The following is a 22,889-nucleotide window of genomic DNA, read 5'->3' as shown; positions in this document are numbered from 1 at the left end:
AGCGCTGTCAGAAAAATGGTAGACCCTGAGTAGAAAGCTTTGAAGAACCTTATATTATCTACAATTTATTGGCCTAAAAATGCCACGTAGGTGGAGTATAAGGCAGTGAGGCACATGCCTTACTATCTTGCCCTCCTTGGTGTTTTTCTTACAGTTGAAACCACTTAGAGACTGCTTAGGTGATATGAAGCGGTATATAAATGAAGCTGCCATTGCTATTTTGCTGATTAAGCTCAGGGCACTTGGTTAGGAGGTTCATGCTTATCAATATTAGCCTTAGTAAACACATTGTAAGAAGCTCTAGGGCAGGTCACAAGAAGCCCAACCATAGACATAATTACAGAAAGAAATGGAGACATTAAGAAATAATAGCAATTTATTAAGGAAATACATTAGATTCAGTGTGAAAATATAACTGCATTGAGGTTACACTAACATCAGTGGACACTAGAGTGGTGAGACGACAGCATTGCACACTGTTACAGTGCTAAGAAAAATATTCCATACAAATAATTGCTGATGTTCTGTTGGATTTATTTTTGAACAAATACACATGTACAAAGATGAATAAATTGCAGCGGTTCCGGTCCTTCCTCTCGGGCAGGTCCCAGAGGGTGCTGCTCGGGGACAGTAGCTCCAGAAAGAGGGAGCTCCTTTGTGGGGTCCCTCAGGGAGCTATTTTGTCCCCAATGTTGTTTAACATCTATATGAAGCCGCTGGGTGAGATCATACGGAGTTATGGTGCTGGGTGCTATCAGTACGCTGATGACACCCAAATCTATTTCTCCGTATCTCGTTCGTCGGCCTCGAATTCTAATGGCATCTCTTCTCTCAATGAATGTCTTCGGGCGGTAATGGGCTGGATGAGGAAAAACAGATTGAAGCTGAATCCGAACAAGACGGAGGTGCTCACGGTAGCGGCCCCGAAACCAAGAATTGGGTTGCAACCACCAGTCCTGGATGGGATTACACTCTCCTCCAGTGACTGTGTTCGCAGTCTGGGGGTGCTCCTTGACTCATCACTCCTGATGATAAATCAGGTGAATGTGACGGTCAGGAGCGTCTGTTATCAGCTTCGGCTGATACGCCAGCTGCGCCCTTTTCTGGAAGTAAGGGCTCTCGAGACTGTTGTGCACGCGCTGGTAACCTCACGCCTTGACTTCTGTAATGCGCTCTACATGGGGCTACCCTTGTGCCTGGTTCGGAAACTACAGCTGGTTCAAAACATGGCAGCCAGGCTTGTGTCAGGAACATCTAGGAGGGACCATATTACTCTGGTATTAAAGTCCCTCCACTGGCTGCCTATTAGTTTCCGGGCCCAGTACAAGGTGTTGGTTATCACCTTTAAAGCCCTAAATGGCTTGGGTCCAAACTATCTTCAGGGACCGCCTCCTCCCATATAATCCTCCCCACACACTCCAGTCCTCTGGGAGGAATTTGCTGCAGCCTCAAAGATCTAGGCTTTTGGCTACCTCCCAGAGGGCTTTTTCTGCTGTCGTCCCCAGATTATAGAACGACCTGCCGGACGAGATCTGTCAATTAACATCTTTGGACAGCTTCAAAAAGGCTGTCAAGATGGATCTCTTCAGGCAGGCCTTCCCAGACTAAAATATCCTGGCCTCAGGATCTCCCCCTCCTCAGTAATGTCTCCAAAGCCCCCTTTTCTTTTCTTTAGAACTGAAGTTGCAGTGGTTTATTGGTTGGTATATTTTGTTTAATTTTTTGTTGTTTTAACTAGTTATTGTGGTTTTAATTTAGATATGCAGTTTAATAACTTTTTAAGGGGGGAGGGAAATATATTATTTTTATGCTGTATGTTATTTTAATGTTGTAAACCACCCGGATTGGTTCGCCACAGGGCGGCATATAAATAAAAAATTTTATTATTATTATTATTATTATTATTAAATCACACGGTCACATTTCACATTGATTTACTTACAATCAAACAAGCAGGAAAACTCAAATTTCAGTCTAGGAATCAAGGTGACAGTGCACATAGTTACAGAAATTTTTAAGGACTATACATGTATTTACTATTGATAAAAATTAACAATCTCTTAGATTTATTTGTTTAAAGCAAGTAGAAAGGAGTGGAGCTGGCCCATTATCTAAGTAGTTGCCTACTTCAAAACCATTACCATCTTATCCATATGCTTAGTGACTTCTGTATCTGCTGTTTTCCTTGTTCCCTTGAGGGAATAGACAAGTTATAATACCTACATTAAGTACTTACATTTCCAGGAGTGATTAAAAAAGGGAAGTGGGAGGAAAGAAAGAAAAGGAACCTAGCAGCACCTTAAACACTAACTTGGTTTGCTTTAGGACAAAATGCACAAAAGAGCTATAACTTGATTGGCCAACCAAAATGCAGAAAATTCATCATGCAAGCTTTTGAAGCTTAATGACTTCATTATCAGACAAAGATGTTAAAAACCATACAGAAGAAAAAAAGTGACAATGGTGTAGTCACAGGTGTACATTTTGTCATGGGGTTTTCTTGACAAGATTTCAGAGGAGGTTTGCCATTGCCTTCCCCTGAGGCTGAGCGCGTATGACTTGTTCAAAGCCAGCCAGTGGATTTCATGACAGAGCTGGTCTCCAGAGTCATAGTTCAACCATTAACCCACTATGCCATGTTTTTTATACACGCATTCAAGCACCCACAGTTTGAAAATGTTCAAAAGTAAAAATAGTCCCAAAAACTCACAAAAAGCTATATGGATGCTGGCCATGAAAGCCTTTGACTTCACAAGCTTTTAATGCTTAAGCAGGTAGATTTTGAAAAATATAGATGCATATTTTATCTTTTTAACTTTCGTATGCTTTTAATCAGTTTTATACTGGTGTAATTTGATGTTTTTAAATTGGTTTTTAATTTGTTGTTATGGAAGCCACCAGGGAGAAGGGCAACATATAAATAAAAGGAAATAAAATAAACAACTAGTTTGATAATACTGCATATATATATTTCTTCTTCGTGGTTTCTGCGAATCATACAAATGGGTTTCACTGTGCCTGCGCAGTGCTCTTCGGAAACTTCTCGAATCACTGGGCAAAGTACACTCTGCAACATTGGAAACTTTTTGGCGGTAGCTGCGCCCACCCTCTATAAGGCCCCTGCTTCCCGCTCTTTCCCCAGTTCCTTTTTTTCCGCCGCTTTAGCTGCTTTAGGGAACTTCGCTCATTTTTTTCGCTTTGAATCACTGGTTTTTTGACCTTGGACTGTTTTTGACTTGGATTTTTCTGGGGCACTTGGAAGGCAGGGAAAGGTAAGTGGGGAAGGAAGGAGGGAGATGGGGAGGGCCCCTGCCTCCCTCCTCACGGAGCTTTCCCTGCCCTCCAAGTGCCCTACCAGATGCATCTGCACTATAGAAATAATCCAGTTTGACACCACTATGGAATCCTGGGAATAGTAGTTCGTTGTGGCATGAGGAGTTATATTTTAAATTTTTGGTTATATACATATATACATATATATATATATATATATATATACACACACACACACAGGGTGTGTGTTTTTTAGCTATATTTTAATTTTTTGGTTTTATACACACACACACACACAAATGTATATGTATAAATTTATTTATTTATTTATTTTTAAATATTATATATATATATATATATATATATAGGGTGTGTGTTTTAGTTGTATTTTAAAATTGTTGGCATGTTTTAATGCTAATTTTATATTGTTTTAATTAGATGATTTTTAAAAACCTGTTTTTAAATCCTCACTGTCACGTTTTTATTTATTTATTTATTTATTTGCATTCTGTGGGCCGCCTTGGGTCCCTTATTTATAAATCAATAAATATAAATCAATAAATATAAATGTGGCAGTTAAAACGGTATGGAACTGGATTATTACAGCAGTGCGGATACAGCCCCACCACTTCCCACAGCAATGATTTGAGAATCACTGAAGAATTTCCGTCCCTCAAGTGATCCTCAAATTTTGGCCCTTCAGATTTATTGGACTTCATCTCCCACAATTCCTGATTGTTGACCAAGCTGGCTGGGGCAGTTGGGAGTTGAAGTCCAGAACGCTTGAGGGAAACTGGGTTACAAGTAGGGCTGAGGAAACTGTTAAGGGGACTGGTTTGGGGGACTCCCCACTTCTGGTAAAAAACGAAGATCGCCTTTAGTCCCGAAGTGTTGATGACCCTCTGCGGTGCTTAACTCTATGCCTATGGGAAGGAGTCTGGAGAGCTCCTTTTTTCTTGGCGTTCATGCGCCGGAAGTGACGCCGTGAAGCATTTTTCGCGCGGTGGCGATAGCTGTCCGGTTTTGAAAGGAAACGCCGCCACTGAGGCCCAAAATGGCGTAGGGCCCGACACCGGAAGTGACATTGAAATGAGGGCATGACGCCTTTTTCGCGCGGTTTGCAAGCGATGGCTGCCCGGTTTTGAGGGGAAGCGCCGCCGCTGGGGCCCAAAATGGCGCCCACTAGGGCCAGGCGCCGGAAGTGACGCAGGAGTGAGGGAGTGAAACCTTTTTCCCGCGGTTTGAAAGGGGCGGAGGGGAGGAGGCCCAAAATGGCGCCCACCAGGAAGATGGAGGCGTCGGCGATGGCGGACTCTGGAGCCTCCGCCGCGAAGACGCCGGCCTCTGAGAGGTCAGTGGTCCCCGGGAGGCGGCTGGGCGAGGTCCCTGAAGGGAGGAGCCAGCCCCAGCCTCGCTCTCACTGTTTGTTACTCGGAGGGAGCCTGCTTGTTATGTGTTCCTGAGGGGATGGGCGGCTTCTGGAGCAGGATGTTCTCCATTTGGAGCCCATTGAGCACAGGGGGTGACCAGGCATGTCCTCCTTTTCCAGGACCTGTCCTCCATCTCCACCTTGAGGGATTCCCAAATTTTGAGGATCACTAAGAAACCCATTAGGGACCAGACGCATCCTCCTTTCCCAGGACGCGTCCTCCGTTTCAGCCTTGTGTCCAGGAGGAAATCCAAAAGGTCCTCCATAAGAAGCATCACCAAGAGGCCCATTGAGTAACAGGGCGACCAGAGGCCCTCCTCCTTTCCCACCTTTTGTCCTCCGTTTGGGGCATCACTAAGGAGCCCATTGACCGCAGGGTGACGAGAGGCCCTCCGTTTTCAGAACATGCCCTACATTTAAGCCCTCTGGTTGGGAAGAATGCCCCCCATTTGGAGGATGGCTAAGGAGCCCATTGAGTACAGGTGTGGGGGGGGATGACTTCTTTTTCCATGACTTGTTCTCCCATTTCCAACTTCTGACCAGGAGGAATTCTACAAGGTCCTCTGTTTGGTGCATAATTACCATTGAGTGTAGGGTGACCAGAAGTGGTCCTCCTTTTCTAGGACATGCCCTCCATTCCCTCCATCTGCCCATGAGGAATTCCCAAATAAGCTCCATTTGCAGCATGGATAAGAACCATTAATTTATAGGAGTGTTTTAGCTTATATTTGGCAATGTCTTACATTTTGTGGCATGTTGTCCTCCTTTGCAGTTAGGATACCTGGTCACCCTGGACAGAGCCCATTGGTTGCTGGCCAGATTCACTGTGCTTTCACTATCATTTCCAGTCGTTTATCATTATCGTTTTTTACCTTTCTCATCTACAAGGCCTAAAGGAGGTGCTCTGGGGAAGATGTGGACGCTTGTACAAATCATGACGAGTCCTAGTGCGTTGCAATGCAGCTGGTGTTCGTAGCCGTTGTCAAATCTGACAGCAAGGGCACATGGCTGTTCTGCTGTTGCTGCTGTGTGCCTTCAAGTCATTAATGACTCATAGTGACCCTAAGTCAGACTTGTCAGGGGGTTTTCTTGGCAAGGTTTGTTCAGAGGAGGTTTGCCATTGCCTTCCCCTGAGGCTGAGAGTGTGACTTGCCCAAGGGCACCCAGTGGGTTTCATGGCCAAGCAAGAAATCGAATTGAACCCATAGTCCAACAATATGCCGCACTATTAATACCAGGCAAACACTGCCTAGATGCAAGGTGTGCTGGCATTATGTGCAAATAAGTTGTGAATGCTCATTTGCATGTAGTTAATAGTCTAATGACTTGACATCCACCGGAGGAGCGTTATTTATTCCTTCTTATGCAGTATTCAGTTGTTATTATACGTACCTTAAAATAATAAAAGCTACTTTCATTTATCCTGGGGGAGTATAGCAACCTGAACAAAAGTTGGGGACCTGTGGGGAGGGCTGTCACTGCTGCTGAACCTTCTTTCCCCACTAAAGTAACAAGGATAGAAGAAGTCTCCAGTCAGACTACAGTCACAGAATCATAGAATTGGAAGAGACCACAAGGAACCTCCAGTCCAACCCCATTCTGCCATGCAGGGACTCTCAGTCAAAGCATCACCTGAGACAGATGGCCACCCAGCCTCTGTTTAAAGACCTCCAAAGAAGGAGATTCCACTACACTCCGAGGAAGGAGTCTGTTCCTCTGTCGAACAGCCCTTACTCTCAGAAAGTTCCTAATGTTGAGGTGGAATCTCTTTTCCTGGAGCTGCATCCATTGCTCTGGGTCCTGTTCTCTGGAGCAACAGAAAACAAGCTTGCTCTCTTCTCAATATGACATCCCTTCAAGTATTGAAACAGGGCTATCATATCACCTCTTAACCTTCTCTTCTCCAGGCTAAACATCTCCAGCTCCCTAAGTTGTTCCTCATAGGGCATGGTTTCCAGACACTTCACCATTTTAGTCGCCCTTCTTTGGACACACTCCAGTTTCTCAGCACATTATATGGTATGGGAGATTAAAATGGAATCTGGACCCTTGCTCCTAAACTGGGTTTAGCTTTCTGGACTCTTACCTGTGCTTTTTTTAAACACTCTCCCTTGCTAAGCTCTTAAAAAAAATTGTACGCATACTTTCTACCAAGAGAGGTTAAGCTGTAGTTCAGTGATTTAAGATAGTGCCATGTGAAATGAAAAAGCCGAGGTGAAATTTTGTTCCTTGTAAAGTTCTCTTTATGGATCTAATTATATAAAACGTATTCAATATATTTTATCCTGTTTAAAATTGTTTTATGACAGCTTTAAAGGTGGATCCTTTCCATCCTTCTGACACTTAATGGTAGTTAACACCCATTCAGTTTTGAATTGTAAAGTCAATGCCCTTGTTGTAAGGATAGTTTAGAGGTTGAGGGATATAAAAGGAGAGGCTATAAGAACACAGTCAAGCAGGCAGCCATTACCCTAACACAGTAACTTACTTCTCAAGGTAAGAAGTAAGTGGCCAATTTCTTTCTTTCAGTTAGTTTCAAAGGTGCTACAAGATCTCTCTATGTACTGAATCTAAAGACTAACACAACTATATTTTTAAATTTTACTTCTCAAGGGTGTTTCATGAGGAACTGGAGGTCAGCAGTTTGTGGGAAGAGGTGTTACCTTATTCTCTTCTGTAATTCAAACCAATCTTTATACAATAGATACACTTACTCAACCTGAAAATGTATGGAGGTAATAGAATCTAAATTACAGTGGGCTGCAACTGTGCAGTAACTATTGTAGCAATAGCCGTTGCCGACTTCGAAAGGACTGGCTGGTGACAGGCGTATTGTGCTCATATTTTCTTCTTGGACCTCAAGCTGCTTTGTCCAGTTTGGAAGTGAGCATAGGCTGGTGGCAAAATTCATTTTTCTGTGTCTGAGATTTTAGACACAGTGTTTGGCATTCCTGATTTGTTGAATTCAGCTGTCTGGGCTAGATGAGAAAGCTACTGCTCTGCAAGCTAATTTGTATAGAACAGAATTTCATGCAAGATTATTTTGCCCTCTTGCTGCTTCCTTTTTTCTGTCACTTTGGCAAACTGTCTAACGTTGCTTTTGGCTGTTACATTCCAAGGACTTTCTGGTTCTGTTGACTCCTAAACAGTAAATGATAGCACTGCCGTAACTGTTATCTGGCATAAGACCATAACAGCTTTGGTTAAACCTATGGCCTTTAAGATTCACTGGTATTTGGAGAAGCAGAGCACTGTTGTCAGTGGCTCATAATTATGGCAAAGTACTGTAGTGGGGATTGATCACTCTTTCTATTCAGACCTGCCACAGTGAGGTCCATGAATGAAAAAAGGGTGTATGTTTTGTCCCAAGAGCGATGCTATGGACTTTGGGTGTAGTAAGGCCTCTGGCTCTCGGGAACACAGCCAGAACAAAAGACTTGTCCACAAATTTCTTAAGTTTTTAAAAGCTTTACTGGATATAACACAAAAACATGAAACTTATCTCCTTTTTTTCAATAGTCCCTAAATACCTTGCTCTCTTCTTGATGTATTCTATCTTTCTTTGAGGACTATCTTTCTTCCTTTGTGGACTTATCTTTTTGTCAAAGGAAAATACTCTCTCCAGGTCTGACTTGGCTGAAATCTTACTACACACTGAAACTTAGCTAGAGGGAGACAGTAAGAGACCCTGGGATTTCCCACAATCCTGGTCTTTCTTAAAGCTGTAGATCTGTATTTCCCCTCTTAAATTAATACATAGAAAACCTAATATAATGTCAACTAAATATATGTCTCAAGAGCATCAAAGATGCTCTGGAGGCATGACACTCCCCACCAAAACTCTTAATGAGTTTTCCATATAACTTTATATTAACTTTAAGTACTAACACTGGTATACTTTACATTCGAATATATACATATTAAAGTCCAGGTCTCTAAATAACATTGTCATTGCAAAGAAAAACAAAGTCTGACATTGGTCTATAAAATGTCTTTTAGTCTGGATCTAGCAAAAATGAAGGACCGTGTAGCCAGCTTGAATCTTGAAGGTTGCCTACTGGAATGGCTCTGGATCCCTGGTTGGCAGGATTGAGGTCTGTGGGTATGCAAAACGATAATGGGGCAATCCAGTTATTTTTGTCGTCTTGCTGGGAGTGCTGTTCCATGATGCTCAAGAACTGCTTGTCTTTAATGGATGGGGCGAGTTGTTCATCACGGAAAGTGGTCCGGCAGAGTGTAGACTCTATGTTAGCGGTGTCCAGTTGGTGTATACGGATATGAGTGGGACATTCCTCCGGCTGAGAGGGACGACCTCTGTCCACTAGTGTTGTCGCAAAGGTCTTTATTCTTGTTGGTATTCTTTTGCGATTCAAACAAACTGGACCTACGATGGCCCAACCTAAAGACGTCTCTTGAGCGAAGGGTGCTCCCGCTGGGCCTGTCACTTGCCGCTTGATATGCAATAAATCTGGACAGTCTGTACCTATTAGTAATAGGATTTCTGCTTCAGGATCTAACTCTGGAATCTTGTGGGCTATTTGTTTTAAGTGAGGATGGTGAAGAGCAATTGCTTTGGTTGGAATATGGTCCTTGTTTCTGGGGATGGACTTACATTCCATTAGACTAGGCAGCTCGAATCTTTTGCCATCGTGCAATGTCTCTATTATGAAACCTGAGGTGCTCCTCCCCACCATAATTTGATTTCCTGTGCAAGTTGTCATGACATATTCTTTCTCTTGAGTCTGGACATCAAAGAGGTCAAAGAATTCTGGAGCTGCTAATGAAGTATCACTTTGTATGTCTAAGGCGGGATACAAACCGCCGCTTTGCGGCGCTTCCCCGCCGCCGCCGTTTGCTCCGCGCGGGAGCTGCAGCAGTCAAACCGCGCGGCTCCCGCGCGGAGCAAAAAAGAAGCTCCATTTCGGAGCTTCTTCTTGCGGCGCCTCTATGACGTCGCGAGGCGCCTGGCGCGGACTCGCGACGTCATAGGCGCCGCGACACGTCTGGATGCTATGCGTCCAGTACGTAAAGATGGCGGCGCCCATGTGGAAGGGGCGCCACCATCTTGTACGTATTGTATACGTACTAGGGTTAGGGGGGTGCGGAAGCACTGCCCCTTCCTAACCCTAGTATGTATACAATACGTACTATATGGTGGTATGTATCCCGCCAAAGACAATGTACATCTTCCTGGAGGCTTCAGGGTACCCATTTGGGAACACCTTGGCCAGGCATATTGGATGGCATGATCGCGCTTTACCTGGTTCTTGACACAGGGCTGTACAACTGGTTCCTGCTATCTTGACTTCTGAAGAAGTTACCGTCTCTAGTTGAGGTATTGTTGGCTCAGCAGTTGTTTGTTCCTGCTTTTGTGGTGGTGTGGCTCGATGCAACGCCGTGCAGTGTCTAGTACTGTTGCATTCTAGACATTTTACCTTTTCATTACAGTCTTTGGCTCTATGCTCTTTAGATGTGCAGCACTTGAAGCATATCTCGTGTTCCTTTAACAAGGCAATGCGATCATCATAAGTTTTTTTGCGAAATTCTTTACAGTCACTGATAAGGTGCGGTGTCTTGTGTATTGGACACAAGGATTCAGTTGTTGATTTGGAGAATGAAGTCTCAGTTTTCTTGACTGAGATGGTTTGCTTGGCTGTAGATGCTTTAGAAGGACCCTTTTCAGTTTCAGAACCCTGGTAAAGATCATAAAGTCCTGTCTGAGGGTCATTTCTCATATGAGCCATGGTGGCAACAAAGTTCACTAGGTGTGAGAAAGGTGGATATACTTGGCTGTGCTGTCTTTTATACTCGAAGACTTCCTGACCCCACTTTTCTCTAAGTTGGAATGGGAGCTTTCTTACAATGTCTGCTTGTGACATATGTTGGTCTAAGGAAATGAGACCAGGTAACTGTGGATTATTTTTAGCATTCTGAAGCTCTTGTAAAAGATCTAAAAGGTCCCACAACTTCTTGCTGTCTCTCATTGTGAGCTGAGGGAAGTCTTTTAATCTACATAGAAGAGAGGTCTCAATTTGAGCTGCACTTCCATATCTCTGGTCCAATCTGTCCCATGCAGCTAGTAAGGCTGCCGAAGGGTCTGCTATGTGAGCAGCATAAATTCTTTTTACCTGCTCTGAAGATGAAGGGCCAAGCCATGCCATTAGCAAAGTCAGTTCTTCCTTTACAGATAATCCCATATCTTCCATGGCTCCTTGGAAGATGGCTTTCCAGAGGATGTAGTCTTCAGGTTTTTCTGAGAATGTTTGAACACCTTTGTCTGTTAAGTCTCTCCTTGGGTTCCTTGTTATAGTTGTGAAGTATGGATCTGGCACATTTTGCAAATGTGGCTTTGTGCTGAGTGAAGCATGGATTGGTTGCTGTTGGTAACCCAGGTTAGTAGGAACAGTGGTACTAACCGGGTAAGTGATGAGTTTTCTTTGTCTGTTGAAGGACTGGCTCTGGTACGGCACTGAGGCAGGCACTGAGGTTACTGCTGAGGTCTGCACTAAAGGTGGTGCTTCTGCTGGCTGAACAATGGGTGCAGCAACTGGCGTTAGAAGTGTCTTGGGCTGAAACTCCTTTGCCTTGGGGTCTAGTTGTTGACCAGCTAAATAGGAAATCACCTTCTGTTTAGGGTCTTCTTCTCCTAGGTTAGACAGGTCAGATGCCAGCGATTTTTCTTTGAGACCTTGTTCCAAGATCTGAGCTTTTTCTTTTAGCTGTTCTGACTTTGCTATTTGTTCCAAGGTTTCTAATTCAGCTTTCATTCTAGCTTGCTCTATTTCAATTTCTTGGTTATTTTTGGTCTGTTCCATTATGAGTTCTTGCTTTCTTTTGGTAAATTCTGCCTGTTTTGCAGCTGTTGCTGCCTCAGCCTTTGTTTGGAGAGCTATCATCTCCAGCTCTGCTCCTACAGACCTTCGTGAGGAGCCACTATTACGGGAAGTGGTTTTGGAACTCCTGGTCTTGTGAGAATGCTGGGATGAAGTCACTTTTGAAGATGCCACGCTTGGTGCTTTGCTTGTCTGAGGCTTTATTTCTTTTTTTGAGCCTTTGGGAGAGGTTGACAGTTTTTCCTCTGATATGATGGCTGTCTCTGGTGGCAGTTGAGATTCAGCTTGGTTTTTTTCCCATTGCTGAATTTGGTCATCTAGACTTCGAATAGCTTTGCTGAAGTCTCCTTCTTCAAGCTCTGACTGATCCTTTATTTCTGCCTTCTTATTTAAGGCTTCTGGAGTATTTATACGGCTTAGCAGCTGGAAGATGCGCTCTAACAGTGTATTCCAGCTTACAAAGTGGTGCATCATATTTTCTTTCAGTTCCAATGTTGCTTTAATGCTTAATGCCTGTTGGCTTGTCTTCATGTCTTCTTGCAAAGCTGACAAGACCTTTTTTCTCTTTTCCTGAAGAGAAGCTAACTCTTCTTCTATATTTTGTTCCATCTTTGCAGTGTGTTTCCTAGTTCTCACTGATTTGGTTTCTGAATCTGCAATTTCAGTTTCAATAAGCTCTTCAGATTCCAAGTTCTGCTGTTGCAGTATTAGGACTCTCCTGCAGGGGGCGCTCTGCAGTCTTCACAATGAGGACTGAGCTATGGCTGCCTGACTGCTTCCAGGATTTCCCGCCTTTTTTAGCTCTCCTGCAAATGCAAACTGCTTAGGCCTTTTACATGCAAAGTCTTTAGAATTGCAACAGTTTGCACAGACCTGGGTTGCTTGGAATGCACACGAAGGGTTGCAAACGGCTTTAGTTGCAGTTTGCACTAACCTGGGTTGCTTAGCATACACACAAAGGGTTGCAAAGGGCTTTAGTTGCTCTGGCCTTTGCTATCTAGTCTTCCAACTGTCGGTTAGGAAAACTCCCTTTCTTAGCTGGCTCTGTTAGCAGAGCTTTCTTTATCTGGCCTGGGAAAGAGCTTTCCTTTGGCTGGCTCTGTTAGCAGAGCTTTATCTGGACCTGGGAGAGAGCTTTCCTTTGACTGGCTCTGTTAGGAGAGCTTTCTTTATCTGGACTCGGGAAAGAGCTTTCCTTTGGCTGGCTCTGTTAGCAGAGCTTTATCTGGACCCGGGAGAGAGATTTCCTTTGACTGTTTTGTCCCAAGAGCGATGCTATGGACTTTGGGTGTAGTAAGGCCTCTGGCTCTCGGGAACACAGCCAGAACAAAAGACTTGTCCACAAATTTCTTAAGTTTTTAAAAGCTTTACTGGATATAACACAAAAACATGAAACTTATCTCCTTTTTTTCAATAGTCCCTAAATACCTTGCTCTCTTCTTGATGTATTCTATCTTTCTTTGAGGACTATCTTTCTTCCTTTGTGGACTTATCTTTTTGTCAAAGGAAAATACTCTCTCCAGGTCTGACTTGGCTGAAATCTTACTACACACTGAAACTTAGCTAGAGGGAGACAGTAAGAGACCCTGGGATTTCCCACAATCCTTGTCTTTCTTAAAGCTATAGATCTGTATTTCCCCTCTTAAATTAATACATAGAAAACCTAATATAATGTCAACTAAATATATGTCTCAAGAGCATCAAAGATGCTCTGGAGGCATGACAGTGTATTTGAGGTATTTTGTTACTTATTCATGGGGTATAATGTTGAATGTTCAACTTTGATCTGCTCAGTGGAAGAAAGTATTGAAAATTACTTTTGAGCTCTCTCTCTGTTCTGTTATAGTTGTCTCCTTTTTTGTACACATCATTTTGTACCTTTTCCCACTCTGACACTTGTGAAACTGTAAACTGTTTTGATTTTTAGAGATATAATGTGATACAGCAGTGAATGATAATAAATAACTTGAATAGCTGATGGTTTTCTCGAAACCAGACCAGTAGGGAGCTGGAGGTGCAAATATTTTTTTATAGCTACAGCCCTTGTTTCATTTCTGGAAGTCTTTTTTCTTTGTGAATGTTTGCACAAGGGATTTTTAAATTTTTAATTTTTTTTTCCAGATATAGTCTGTGCGTCTGTCCTTTCAGATATCTCTTTTCTTTTCATAACCTATGTCTAAGTTTGTGGTGTTTTTACTCAGTAGTGCATGTGGTCTTTGCATGCAGTGTGTGTAGGGTTGCCTTAGTGCTGGACCTCGAAACCGGGAAAAATGTAGGACAAAATTTTCAAATGTAGGACACACATAAAGTGTGTCCTACATTTGAAAATTCTGTCCTACATTTTACCGCAATCGCAGCGGAGGCCAAGCGGCAAGGGAAAGCCTCCACTTAAGGAGGCTTTCCCTCCCTGCCTGGGCCCCGCCACGATCGGAGGCCAGGATCGGGGCCTCGCCTCGTTCCTGGGACCCTCAGGGACCAGGAAGGAGGGGAGGAGGCCGGCGGCGATCGCCCCGGCCTCTCCTCCTTCCTGGCCCCGGCTGGGACCATGAAGGAGGGGAGGAGGCCGGCGGCGATCGCCCCGGCCTCGCCCCAGGCCTCAGAAAGGCTTTGGAGCCGCCGCGGCAGCGGAGGTAGCCGCGGTGGGCGGGGCCTCCCGGTTTGGGTGCCAAACCGGACCGGGACCGGGATGGCACCGCCCAAACCGGGATTGTCCCGCCGGGGGGCGGGATATGGCAACCCTAAGTGTGTGTAAACTGGTTTATACTGAATGAGGCCAGTTTAAATGTCTAATTTACAAATTGTAAGCCACTCTGATAGCCTTGGCTGAAGAGTGGAGTATAAATAAATAAATAATAATAATAATAATAATAATAAATTATAATTAATATTATTATTAAACTAACCATTCTAAGTTAGTTTAAACCATTCTAAACTAACATGAGAAATATCTCATAAACTTGCATCAGCTACCGGCATTAATCTAATACTAAGTGACAAATAAAGGGCAGCAAACACAGATGACTTGACCGCAACCACTATTGACTCAGAGGCAACACTGTAGTTCTTTCAGTTTACTGAATTGGTGACATTTGCTTTGTTTTTTAGTTTTTGACATTTTTTTCTCAGCTGCCCTTTGTTTTTCCAGCAGAGTTTTCTCAGCTTTCTGACCTTATACCTTATGGCAGGGATAGGCAACCTTTTTGAGCCGGGGGTCGGGTTGCTGTCCCTCAGACAACTCGGGGGGCCGAAGCCGGGGGTGTGGAGCTTCCACCCTCCGGGGGCGGGGCCGCATGCTGGGGGCGGAGCTTCCACCCTCCGGGGTAGAGCTGCACGCCAGGGGCGGAGCTTCCTCCGAAGCCCTGCAAGGAGGAGGAGGCGTGTGCCCGCCCTCTCCTCCTCGGTCCCTTTCTGGCCAAACACCCCCAACCTGCATTCCAAAACACACACAACAGCACATTTGTGCATTTCACATGGCTTTACTTAACGTGGCCTCTTGCATTTTTCAGAGGCTTTTCCCATAACCAAACCCCTTGGGTTTAACACTTAGCATGGTTTAACATGGCTATGCATATTGAACATGTCAAGGTGGTTTCACCGTTCTTGCACCAAGTGTACTTCTCAGAAGTGTGTACTTGGTCAAGGGACTTTGGTTTTTCTTTACTGCGCATGAGTTTGTAAAAATCACAGCAATTTACATTGGCCTTGCCTCAGAGGCTTTCTGATATCAATATCACCATTAAAGAACCAAAAACACACAGAAAAGGCACTTTGGAAAGTCACACTCTCTTGGCTTCTGAAACAGTGCGTCCATGCCTCTCAAGCTGACTCATATCATCATCATCATCATCATCATCATCATCATCACCACCCCCACCACACTATCACTGTCAAAACAAGGGAGACTTGTTAGCATTAAAAGCACCCAAAATAAAAAATTTTAAAACCTTGAGGCCTCTGGCCACTCACCACCTCTTCCTTCCTCCTCCTCCTCCTTCTTCTTCTGCTCCCCCCTCCTCCTCTTCCTTCTCCCTGCTCCTCCTCCTTCTGCTCCCCCTCCTCCTCTTCCTTGTCCTCTTCCTCCTCTTCTTTCTTCTCTTCTTCCCTCCTCCTCCTCCTCCTGCTCCCCCCTCCTCCTCTTCCTCTCCTCTTCCTCCTCTTCTTTCTTCTCTTCCCCCTCCTCCTTCTTCTGCTCCCCCTCTTCCTCTTCCTCCTCCTCTTTTCTTCCCCCTCCTCCTCTTCCTCCTCTTCCTTCTTCTCTTCCCTACTCCTCCTCTTCTCCCCTCCTCCATGCGCCATGTGGCCTGGGGGCGGGGCGGAGGAGGCAGAGGAAAAGGAGGTGGGCAGCGTGGGCCTGTGCAGGGAGGCAGGGAGGGCAGTGTGGGCCTGCGCGGGGAGGGTGGGGAGGGCCCGCACGGGGCTACCCCCTTTGCCTCCTCTGCCCCAGGCCGCGCGGCCCTCCTCTTCCTCCTCCGCGCGGTGGAGGAGGAGGAGGGCCGCGCGGTCTGGGGCAGAGGAGGAGGAGGAGGTGGTGGCGGCGGCAGGACCGGGCTGGGGCTGGTCCTGCCGCCTCCGCGGGCCGGGGGTTGCCGACCCCTGCCTTATGGCCTCTCTTTACATAAGTACTGTAAGTTCTCAAAAAGTTGCTATATTTATTTCAGTGTGACAAATGATATATTTCTCTTTGCTAGGCTTCCCTTTGCTGAAACAGACTTCGTTGCTCTGTGTGATGCTTTACAAGTAACAGACAGCGTGAGAATAACTGCATGGAAGGTCTATGAAAAAATATCTGTGGATGGAGTTTTAGTGAGTACATGCCTAGTTTTCTTAATACTCTGTCAGCAAAAAAACTGGATTGGCTTTCCTTCAGTAACACAAATTTTAAAATGTTACTGTCTTCTCATTGTACTCAAATTAAATTTAAGCCGTTCTATTTATTCATAAAGAAATTTCTTTGGTACCAGAGCAATTAGATTTAGAAGTAGACAAACTATACAGACAAAATTCCCGGATAGCGACTAATAAAAAATTGCCTAGAGATATTATAATACATTTTGTAAGAACCAGAGTGCGGGATTTAGTCTTGGAAATCAATTATCAAAAAAATTTTTTACATGGAAGATCACCCTCAGGAAATAAATATATTTAAGGACTTACCACAACAAATTTTAAGGAAAAGGAAGGATTATGTAAAACTAACGGAATTTCTTAAAGAAAATGAAATCAAATATCGGTGGGGAAAGATCGAAGGTTTAAACTTTTCGATAGATAATAAGAAATACCGGATAGACACCATTGAAAAAGCAGAAGCTTTCCTTAAAAAATTTGAAGGAAGCGAGTCCACGGGGAGTAATTCCTCGGAAGAGGACAGTAGCAATTCAGAACAAATAGACGATCAAAGAGGTAATAAGCAAAATCATAGAAAAGCCAAACATCAGAGAAGGGAATCAGAAGATGAAGTAACAAAAAATCCAGATAAAAAAGAGCACGATCCTGAGAAAGTAATAAGACAACAAATAATCACACAAGAACTAGAAGAAGGAGAAATACAAGGTGAGGAAGAACAGGTAAAGCAAAAAGAAAGAAAGAAAAGGGAAAATTACACTAGAACAGAAAGAATAGCAACAAGATTCAGAAAGACGGTAGAAAACAGGAGACAATCAGATACAGAGAAGGAAGAGGAGGACAGCTACCTTAACTCAGAGACAGTTAGGAAAAAGAGAAATAGGAAGCAAAACAAGAGATAGAAAGAGGTTTAGAAAGGGATAAGAATAATTAACATGGCACTCAAAATACTAACATGGAATGTCAATGGTCTTAATTTTAAAGAGAAAAGAAATAAAGTATTTTATTTTTTGAAGAAACAAAAGGCAAATATAATTTGTTTACAAGAGACGCATCTAAGAAAGAAAGATACAAGACTGTTACAGAATCAAAGTTTAGGAACTTTTTATTCTGCTCCCAGTATACAAGCTAAAAAGAAAGGAGTGGTAACCTATATAAAAAATAACATCAAATCCAAAGAAATCTTCAAGGATGTAAATAAGGGATTATACGTAGCAACAGAGATAGAGTTACAAATGGGTAAAATATTGATCGTTAATATCTACGCTCCGCAGGAGAAAAAAGCTAATTTTTTTAATGAAATAAGACAAAAGATAAAAGAATTAGACTATGATAAAATAATAATTACAGGAGACTGGAATGGGGTATTGAACCCAATGACAGACAGACTAAATCAAGCTAAAAGGAAAAATATACAAGGAACACTTCCCAAAGCAGCACAAAATCTAATAAAGGAGAATTTCCTAGTAGATATATGGAGAGAAAGGAATGAAAAGGTGAAAGATTTCACATACTATTCTGGACGATTTAACTCCTGGTCCAGAATTGACTTTACAGTATTATCAAAATCACTATGTAAATACATAACAACAACAGAGATAATGCCTAAGATATTTTCAGACCACAACCAAATTTCTGTGCAGTTAAGCATAGGGAAAAAAAATTACTCATGGAAACTCCAGGACTTTCTCCTAGCGGATGAAAAGATAACAGAAAAAATTAAACAAGAAATTAAAGTATATTTTGACCACAATGATAACCAAGAAACCCCAATACATGTGATATGGGACGCATCGAAGGCAGTAATCAGAGGCTATTTCATCCAACAGGAAATAAGACAAAGAAAGATGGAAAAACAGGAAGATAAAGAAATAATAGAAAAATTAAAACGTAAAGAGGAAAAACAAATAGAGAATCCTTGTGATAATAGTTTAAGTGAGGAAGTACAACTAATAAGAAAACAATTAGAACAAAAATTAACAAAAGAGACCCTGTATAATATTAAAATGTGTAAACATTACCATTTTGAAAACGCCAACAAGGTAGGAAAATGGCTGGCCAATAAACTAAAAAAACAAAAGGCGGAAAAAACAATACTAAAACTTACAGAAAAGAACAGAGTTTATACACAACAAAAAGAGTTAATCAGGATTACAGAACAATATTACAAAAATATGTTCAGCAAAAAAAAAAGAGGATGCAAATGAGAAAGAAAGAAAAAGGGAATATATAAAAGAATGCCACCTCCCAAAAATTTCAAAGTCTCAATTGGAAAATCTAAATTCTCCCATATCAATATCTGAAGTCGAAACAGCAATAGAAAGGTTAAAAGCTGACAAGGCACCAGGCCCAGATGGATTTACGCCAAATTATTATAAAGTATTTAAATCAGAAATATCTCCGTGGCTACATAAAACTATCAAACAAATTGATACAGGGGATATACCTCAAACGTGGAGACAATCATTAACGGTATTGATACCAAAAGAAGGCAAAAATCTTGAAAACATAGAAAATTATCGCCCAATTACACTCCTGAACATCGATTACAAGATTTATGCATCTATACTAGCAGAAAGAATAAAAAGATTCCTAGGAGAATGGATATCGGAAGAACAAGCGGGTTTTCTCCCAGGGAGATATCTAAGAAATAATATTCGCACGGTGCTGGACATAATTGAATATTATTATAATCATAAGGATTTAAAACTGGGACTACTCTTTTTGGACCTAGAAAAGGCTTTCGACAATGTAAACTGGGATTACCTAATGATACTGTTGGAAGAATGTGGAATTCAAGGTAAAATAATGCAAGGAATACAGAAAATATATAAAAATCAAGAAACTCAAATAATAGTTAATGGGGATAAAACAAACAGATGTGAAATAACTAAAGGGACCCGACAGGGATGCCCACTCTCCCCACTCTTATTTATCATGATAATAGAAACATTATGTAGGAAGATAAAAATGGAAAAAAAGATCAAGGTGCCAAAAACTGAAAATTTTCAATATCATTTGCGCGCGTATGCAGATGACATAGCAATCTTTCTTGATGACCCAATAAGGAGTATAAGAAGGGTAGAGGAAATCATGGAAGAATTTGGAAACATAGCAGGAGTTAAAATAAACAAAGGTAAAAGTGGTTTAATAACTAAAAACTTAAACTTCAAAGAATCAGCTATGCTAAAAAGAGAAACCGAATTCAAACTTATTGACAGAAGTAAATACTTAGGGATAATTATATCTAATAACAATAAAGACCTATACAAAAATAATTATGAAGAAACATGGAAAAAAATTAAAGAAGAGTTAAATAATTGGAGTAATAAGTACCTCTCTCTTATGGGAAGGATTGCGACAATACAAATGCAGGTCCTACCCAAACTGTTATTCTTATTTCAAACACTCCCAATCATAGATAACAAATCACCATTTACACAATGGAACAAGGAGATAAGAAGGTTTATATGGAGAGGGAGGAAGCCTAGAATAAAATTAAAAGTATTACAAGGCAGGAAAGAAAAAGGTGGTCTAGGACTACCTAATCTTGAACTATATTATAAGGCATGTGTACTCTTATGGGCTAAAGATTGGATACTTTTAGAAAACAATTAGAAATAGAAGCGGTGGATATGAGGGTAGGATGGCATGCTTATCTAGTATATGATTACAACGATAAAAAATTTAACACACACAGAATAAGGAAGGTAGTATTAAAAACTTGGAAAAATTATAAGAAATTCTTTTATACCAAGATTCCAAAATGGTCTTCTCCACAAGAGGCTTTCCATAAAGTAGAATATGGGGGGAACCATAAATGGTTAAAACATGAGGACTGTGTGGAAAAAACAAAAGGAAAGTTGGAAATTAAAAAAAAGGAAGATCTAGAACGAGAGGGGAAAAAAATCAATTGGTTATAATATGAACAACTAAAAATAGAAAAATAGACACCCTCCAGGTTGACAAAAATGAAAAAAAAATGTAAATGGGCAATGCTGGAAATGTGGCGAGAAGATGGGAACAATGTACCATGTATGGTGGCAGTGTAAAGAAATCCAAAAATACTGAAAACAAATACATAAAGAAATACAAAACATAACAGAAATTAAAATACCACTTTCGCCAGAAATATTTTTACTTAATATGATAGAAATACCACAAAAAAAACTAGACAAAACACAGACTAGTATGATTCTATATTTAATAACGGCAGCACGCATGGTATTTGCTAGATATTGGAAACAAAAAAAAGATGCCAAATTTAACAGACTGGAAATTAAAAGTTTTGGAACTGAAGGAGATGGATAAAATGTCCATGTATATTGTAGGGAAAACAAAGCAAACGTTTGAAAAGAAATGGGGAAAACTGCAAGAAAACTGGTGTCAGTAGAAACTAATGGAAGAGGTAAGAATAAAATATATTTCCTCGGTTAATATACAGCAAGGAAGGGTAAGGGAAAAGAACAAGGTGCTAGTAAACCTCGATAGAAAACTGTACAGACAATCATAACTACAGAATAATAAAAAGGAGACCTCTGTTTCTTCACTTCAAGAAAGGGGGAAAAAAATAGAATAAGAAGCAGGGTTTTTGTTTTGTTTTGTTTTGTTTTTCTTTCTTCCTTTATAATGTTTTATTATCGTCTGTATGTATTCTTTGTTTCTTTCTTTTTTTCGAATATTGTATTTCTTTCAAGAAAAAACCAAATAAAGATTTATAATTGAAAAAAAAAAAAAGAAATTTCTTTGGTTTTAACTTTATTGCTCTAATCCACAAAATTCTTAGAAATTGTTTCCAGCAATTCTGAGGGGAAGAAATCCCCAGTTGCTTTTTAAAAAAATCCATTGCACCAGTTTTACATCTATTTCTTGACAATTTCTTCATAATGCTAGAGTATGTAAACTCCTAAAATCATTCTACCTATTGACTTTTCAACTAGCTGTATTGGATATATATATTTTTATCAATATTATTTTGCTTAGTAGAATCACAGATATCCAGGAAGCTATTGGGATCAAATATGTGAGATGTATTTTACACTTAAGAAATAACTATGGAGAATGAAGTATGCATTTGTTGCTGCCCTGTAGTAGGTGTACCAAACTTGAACTTCTACTGTAAGCTGCTTTGGGTCCCATACTTGAAGAAAGGCAGGATATAGATAAAATAAATAAACAAATTAGCTGTTGTGCTTAACTCTGGCTAATTTTGCTAGTGAGTTCTCTAAAAACAACCCTATGCGGGGCTGTTTTTGTGTGCCATAGCATATATCTCACAGTTTGAACAATGATTTTTAGTCCCAGCACAGAAAAGGATTAAGAAACTGGATGAAGTGCTGTACTGTTGTACTAGAATGGGCTTTTGGGGGTTCTGAGTTTGTGTGGTTCATTGCTGTATGCAGGCATGGAAACTTTTGGGGGGGGGGTCTGTGTTTGTGTGGTGCTAGGATGGGGGCTGCAGACATGTATGCACACTTGGACAAACAAAAGTATGTACATCACTGGAACAGCATTTTCCCCATGCAGGACCCCGTAGGCTGTTGTTCACCCTTTCTGCACAATGAAGACTCAGAACTAATAATGCCACTATCACTGTGTCAGAGTTCCTTCACAGTTCCTACTCATTCTTTCATGAATTGCTCTGAATTAGTTCAAGCGGTCTCTTGCTACATTATATGTCTTCTTTCCCACTACCCAGTCCTTGGAGTAGATGGTCAAATCCTGGAGGTAATCTCATAATATGACTATAATAACCTGATAAATCAGGTTCTAATATTATTATAAAGCTCCATCTATGGGACTGGCACTGTACTAGTGTACAGATGATCCCACTCTCAGAAATATTATCTAAAATGGCACTTTAATGTGCATTATGGGTATTGCATTTTGTATAGTACTCTATAAAATCAGAAATGTAATTTCTCAAGTGGGATTGTCACGATTGTCTTCACACGATAAAGTTATGTAGAAACTAGACTACACCCATCTTTATTTGGCTGTTGCTCCTGTTTAAAACATAATTAAAAGCATAAAGCATAATTACAGCAGTTGATGAACTACTTTAACTGTCATGGCTCCATGATGTGGAATCCTGAGATTTGAAGTCTGGCAAGGCGAGAATTCTGCCAGAGAGCTCTAGTGCTTGTAATTCAGGGGAGAGCACTAGAGCTCTTTAGCAGTGAATTCTTAAGTGTGTCACCAAATTACAAATCCTAGAATGGAGCCATGGTTTAAATGATATCAGACTTTTGTACATGTTTAATGTGGGCAAATGCCTTACCTTTGTCTGGCTGTGTTTCACTTCCAAATTGATAAACTTGGGGTCATCAGAAATTGATATTAGAGAAATGATTATATTGTGTGGTTCACACAGTTTCCTTATAAAACTGAATAATTTCTTAAACACAGCTAGTTGCAGAGGAAGGGGCAGAACAGAATTGTGTTAGAATGTTACCTCAAATAGAAGGGAGAATAAATTTCGTTATTTGATCATTCTGACAATTAGAGAAAGA

General features: G+C 41.5%; 1 protein-coding gene across 3 annotated transcripts in view; it reads left to right on the top strand.

Moving 5' to 3' along the window:
- Positions 1-4,537: 4,537 nt before the first annotated feature.
- Positions 4,538-22,889, top strand: part of LOC149313391 (retinoblastoma-associated protein-like) — an 89,576-nt gene continuing 71,224 nt past the window's right edge. For all 3 annotated transcript variants that reach the window (XM_089519033.1, XM_089519031.1, XM_089519030.1), the window contains exons 1-2: positions 4,538-4,624; positions 16,224-16,338. In XM_089519033.1, the coding sequence (XP_089375159.1) occupies positions 4,545-4,624; positions 16,224-16,338 (195 nt within the window). In that variant the 5' untranslated portion in view covers positions 4,538-4,544. The remainder of the gene's footprint in view (positions 4,625-16,223; positions 16,339-22,889) is intronic.

Source organism: Sceloporus occidentalis, unplaced genomic scaffold (assembly GCF_023333645.1).
Source record: "Sceloporus occidentalis isolate IW3139 unplaced genomic scaffold, rSceOcc1.0.p SCAF_4, whole genome shotgun sequence".
Lineage (NCBI taxonomy): Eukaryota > Metazoa > Chordata > Lepidosauria > Squamata > Phrynosomatidae > Sceloporus > Sceloporus occidentalis.
Note: the sequence above shows the minus strand (reverse complement) of the source record. Positions and strands in the feature narration are given on the sequence as shown.